Source organism: Austrofundulus limnaeus, unplaced genomic scaffold (genome assembly GCF_001266775.1).
Source record: "Austrofundulus limnaeus strain Quisiro unplaced genomic scaffold, Austrofundulus_limnaeus-1.0 Scaffold28, whole genome shotgun sequence".
In the NCBI taxonomy this organism is placed as follows: Eukaryota; Metazoa; Chordata; class Actinopteri; order Cyprinodontiformes; family Rivulidae; genus Austrofundulus; species Austrofundulus limnaeus.
Genome location: NW_013952430.1, coordinates 2,765,350 through 2,769,379, shown reverse-complemented (window position 1 = coordinate 2,769,379; position 4,030 = coordinate 2,765,350). Strand labels below are relative to the sequence as shown.

At 39.9% G+C, this 4,030-nt stretch overlaps 1 protein-coding gene across 21 annotated transcripts in view; it reads left to right on the top strand.

The window, feature by feature from the left end:
- camk2g2 (calcium/calmodulin-dependent protein kinase (CaM kinase) II gamma 2) overlaps positions 1–4,030 on the top strand; it is a 57,872-nt gene that overhangs the window by 38,367 nt on the left and 15,475 nt on the right. For 12 of the 21 annotated variants that reach the window (XM_014005137.1, XM_014005145.1, XM_014005141.1 and 9 more), the window contains exons 11-13: positions 937–1,020; positions 1,098–1,140; positions 1,723–1,782. In XM_014005137.1, coding sequence (XP_013860591.1) covers positions 937–1,020; positions 1,098–1,140; positions 1,723–1,782 — 187 coding nt within the window. The remainder of the gene's footprint in view (positions 1–936; positions 1,021–1,097; positions 1,141–1,722; positions 1,783–4,030) is intronic. The other 9 variants (XM_014005157.1, XM_014005142.1, XM_014005158.1 and 6 more) reach the window with 1 other exon arrangement.

The following is a 4,030-nucleotide window of genomic DNA, read 5'->3' as shown; positions in this document are numbered from 1 at the left end:
CCACCACCACCACCACCACCACCACCAAAAAAAAAAAAAATGACTGGGCGCACCAGTGCGACAGGAAATTTTTTTTCAAATAAGTCGCAATCTAGAGCCCTGAATTGTGTCAGAAAATGGGTAAGAACTTGATCTCACTTACTTTCAAGCACAAAGACTTTTTGATGAAAGTTGTGGTCACGGCGGTGCAGCGAAGTCTGACATCACGCCGTTGACATATGATTGGCTCTAAATTCACATACTTGATCCAAAATGAAACTAATTTTGCGTGCGTCATAAGGGAGACCTGCTCAACATGTTTGTGTAGTCGTTTGACACGATCACTTTAGCCCCCCATCTGTCCGTTCACCTGTTCACCTTATGAGATTATTTAAATAATAAAGGCTGATCCCAACAAAACTGCTAACAGTTCGTCACTACTGAATGGCGACAGGGGAGCATCAGTTCTATCTTGTTTCTTTAGCTACAGTAATGCATTTAGCATTGATGCAGGTGTTCAAATTTATATTAAAAACAAAAACAGAGCATGTGCTAAGAGGAAATTCACAGCTCTTGATTTTTATGTAAAATTTCTACTGAAACTTTTTTTTAGCTTTGCTTGACATAAAAATGTGTTTAAATGATATAAAAAATCAAGGCCAGCGTTTTTCTTTTGAAGATGCTACTGGCTAAGTAGACTTTTCTCCTCTTAGCAATCACAAGTAAGACTAAAATCAACAGTGATGTGCTTGGCATACATACTGAGGAGAAACTACACAGAAGGAAGTTTCAGCTGTCAGCATGTTACTTCAGCTTTAAAAGTCAAAAACAAGATTATTTTAAAAGTAGCTGTTATGAATTTGTTCTTATTTAGTTTATTGGTATTGCTCATTCATCTGTATTAAAAGAGGCTCTTCCACGGCTGATTTAATCTGTAATAATGTTTTCTACATGCAGCAACGCTCCACTGTGGCCTCCATGATGCACCGACAAGAGACCGTCGAATGTCTGCGCAAGTTCAACGCCAGGAGGAAACTTAAAGTCAGTGTTGGCATGGTTAAAGATGCTTAAACAAGAGAAAAATAAATATGCACACAATGTTTTTGTCTCGTCTGTAGGGCGCTATCCTCACAACGATGCTGGTGTCCAGAAACTTCTCAGGTGAGCTTCAGCACTGACGTTATCATGGGATGTTCTGCTACTGTTTGTCCATTCTGCCATCTGCCTCTTTTTAACAACACAATTTCCACTTCACACTTTAAGAGTTTGGCTTGGATTTCATCATCGTAAGCAGTTCGAGCGCTAAAAGCACAGAGTACTTGCGATTGAACATCCAATTTACGGGCTGGATGATGGCCTAGCAAGCTGATGCGTTAATGCTATTGGCTCTGTGTTTACATGCTTCTGTGTAAGCAAAGCAGCTCCAGTGGATTACTGTCAACCACTTTGTACGAGTCGAGACTGATGTAGATTGGAGAAAACAGACTGGCCACGCCTCTTGAGTTTGTTTCCACATTATTCAAGGCTTTTCTGTAAAGTGAATGGCCATGAAGTGAATGTAATGTAATTTGTTAGCTGGGTTTTTAGTGCAGATGTCGCTCATCCTGGTGCTTCGCTTTGCTTAAAATGTTCAAATTCAATAACTGGTGAGTGGCTCTTTAGGATGCAGCATGTTTGACTGACAGAAATGAGAAGGATGCTAGACTTTAGTTAGGCCAAACTGAATCCCTCTTTGTCCAATAGTGGGACGGCAGCACACCAGCCCTGCCGCTACCACCAGCACGGCCGCAATGGCACAGGAAGGTACGTTTGCTAGGAGTGCTGGAGTCGGACACTTCTAACTTCAGGCTGTTGGCATGAGGCCTGTGCTGCCTGATCCCTCCACCTCCCCACCTGCTGCCTGCTGCTGCCTGCACGCTGATGGGCCACGTTTTTTAAAAAAAAATGGGCATCACACATCCAATCACACACAAACCTATAAATGGAAACCGCAGATGAAGCTCAGCTTTTGACCTTTCGGCTCCGCTGCACCTCTTGAGGCTCTAATGAGCACACCTCCCCTCCAGGTCTGGCTTTTTGATTTTCCTCTGCAGAATACAGCAGTCGTTTAACTGATGCCCAGCATGACCCTCTGACCTCCTACCAACTGCCGCAGCTCGCTCATGTCAAAGCTGTTTGCACATCTCTGCATTAACTCAACCCCTGCTGGTTGTTTTATTTATTATTATTCAGTAATTCAACTTTTAAAACCTTTTTGTATTAAAACTAAGCATCGATGCTCTGCAACACCTCCAGTTTCATCTGCTTTGGGAACTGATGCCCAGTCGACGCCTGCCTGAGCTCGCTGCAACCTTCCCTTCTGCATGGCTCCGGCACAAACAGCCAGCTGAGCATGTTTTTATAAACGTAGAGCGCAGTTTAGTATCCTGCATGGGAAAACTGAACAAACAAAAGTGTCTTGTGTTAGTTATTTGCTTTTTTTTCACCCCTCGTCCCTCCTGCCTGCTTTGTTGTCTTTGTCTGAGCAGATAACAACACCAAAAGCCTCAAAGCAACAGTGTGCTTCAAACAGTGTGCTCGTACGATCATCAAAACAGCATCTAAAACTCCACACAATGAGTTTTCAGATGCTCTGAATCTGAAATAATAAAAGAATAAAAGTAATGTGAATGTACTTGTGGCCTTTGTTGTGGTCAGCATCCTGCAAAAAATTGCTCTGTAGTGGCGACTCCAATGTCAAACTGACTGAATTTATTTGTTTGAGCTCTTCACAGCTGAGTGTCGGTCACTTTAGCAGGAGAGCTTCTCAGCCAAAGGCTGTACAGAAAACACGTTTTTATTTACACAGAAACATGCTTGGCTTGTCCCTCTATTATTCCGTGTTAAAACTCTTTGCTCACTAAAAAGAGAAGAAGTTGGTTGAATCTGCTGCAGAGTTCTTGTCAAGATCATAATTTTCTAACTGAAGAGACGTTTAGGATGAAGATGAAGTAGACTCTGCATGACTGACTTGTTAGGCTGCAGGCACGGCATGAGGCTCCCATATGAGCAGAAAGGATTTCAGGATCATCTTGAACGTGTAAAAGCCTGAATGCTCTTTCCTGTAGTTTTCAGTTAAGATACAGACATTAAACGCATCCCTGTTTTCTTCCTCATTGCCCTTCTTCCTTGTTTATAAATGGAAGGTAAGGGTGGATCACTGCATCATGAACATTATTATTCACAGCCTTTTTATTTTATTTAGTATATTTATAATTTCTTTAGTGTCCTGTTGTACATGTTTTATTTTTGTTACATTTATCTTTTAAAATGAACTAGACTATAAATGGTTGTTGAAGCACAAATATTTTATCTTAAAGTTTATTGATTGAGCATTAGGGTTGGGCATAATCGTATGGTGTGTGATTAATCATCAGAAAAACATTAATCGATTTATTTTTGGCACTTGACAATTAATACGATTAATGCCAACAGGTAGAATCCGCTCACTGCTCCTCTCAGCTTCAAATATGACAACATTAAAAAAAGTTCTGTAACTTTTTTATCTATCAACACAATTTAAAATTTGATGTATAGCCTGAAGTCTGTAATTTTGACACATTTTGGAACAGATTATGAAGAGCAAATCTTTCCCACTAAATTGGTCATGTGACTAGGACATAAGAGTGTCCATGGACTCCAGGGGATGAATCGTCAAATTAATCGTTATCAGCTAAATACCACAATTAATCATGATTTATTTTTTTGCCAATATTGCCCAACCCTATTGAGCATATTCCAGACTTTAGCTCATAAAAATTATTTGAAGATGTAGTAACTTGTATTTTAATTAAGGGTTTATATCACTGGTGAACTGTCTGCAGATTTAAAACAAACATGAATTATGCCTTCCTGTTTCTGTTTAGATTCATCAGCTTCACAACAGGATGTCTAACTTTTAGAAATCATAACATTTTTGATGATGAATTAATATTACAGATGGCAGTTACACATACGAATTAACAGTATCATTTCCATTTTCTCAGTTACAACAATTTTCACTGCCTTTTAT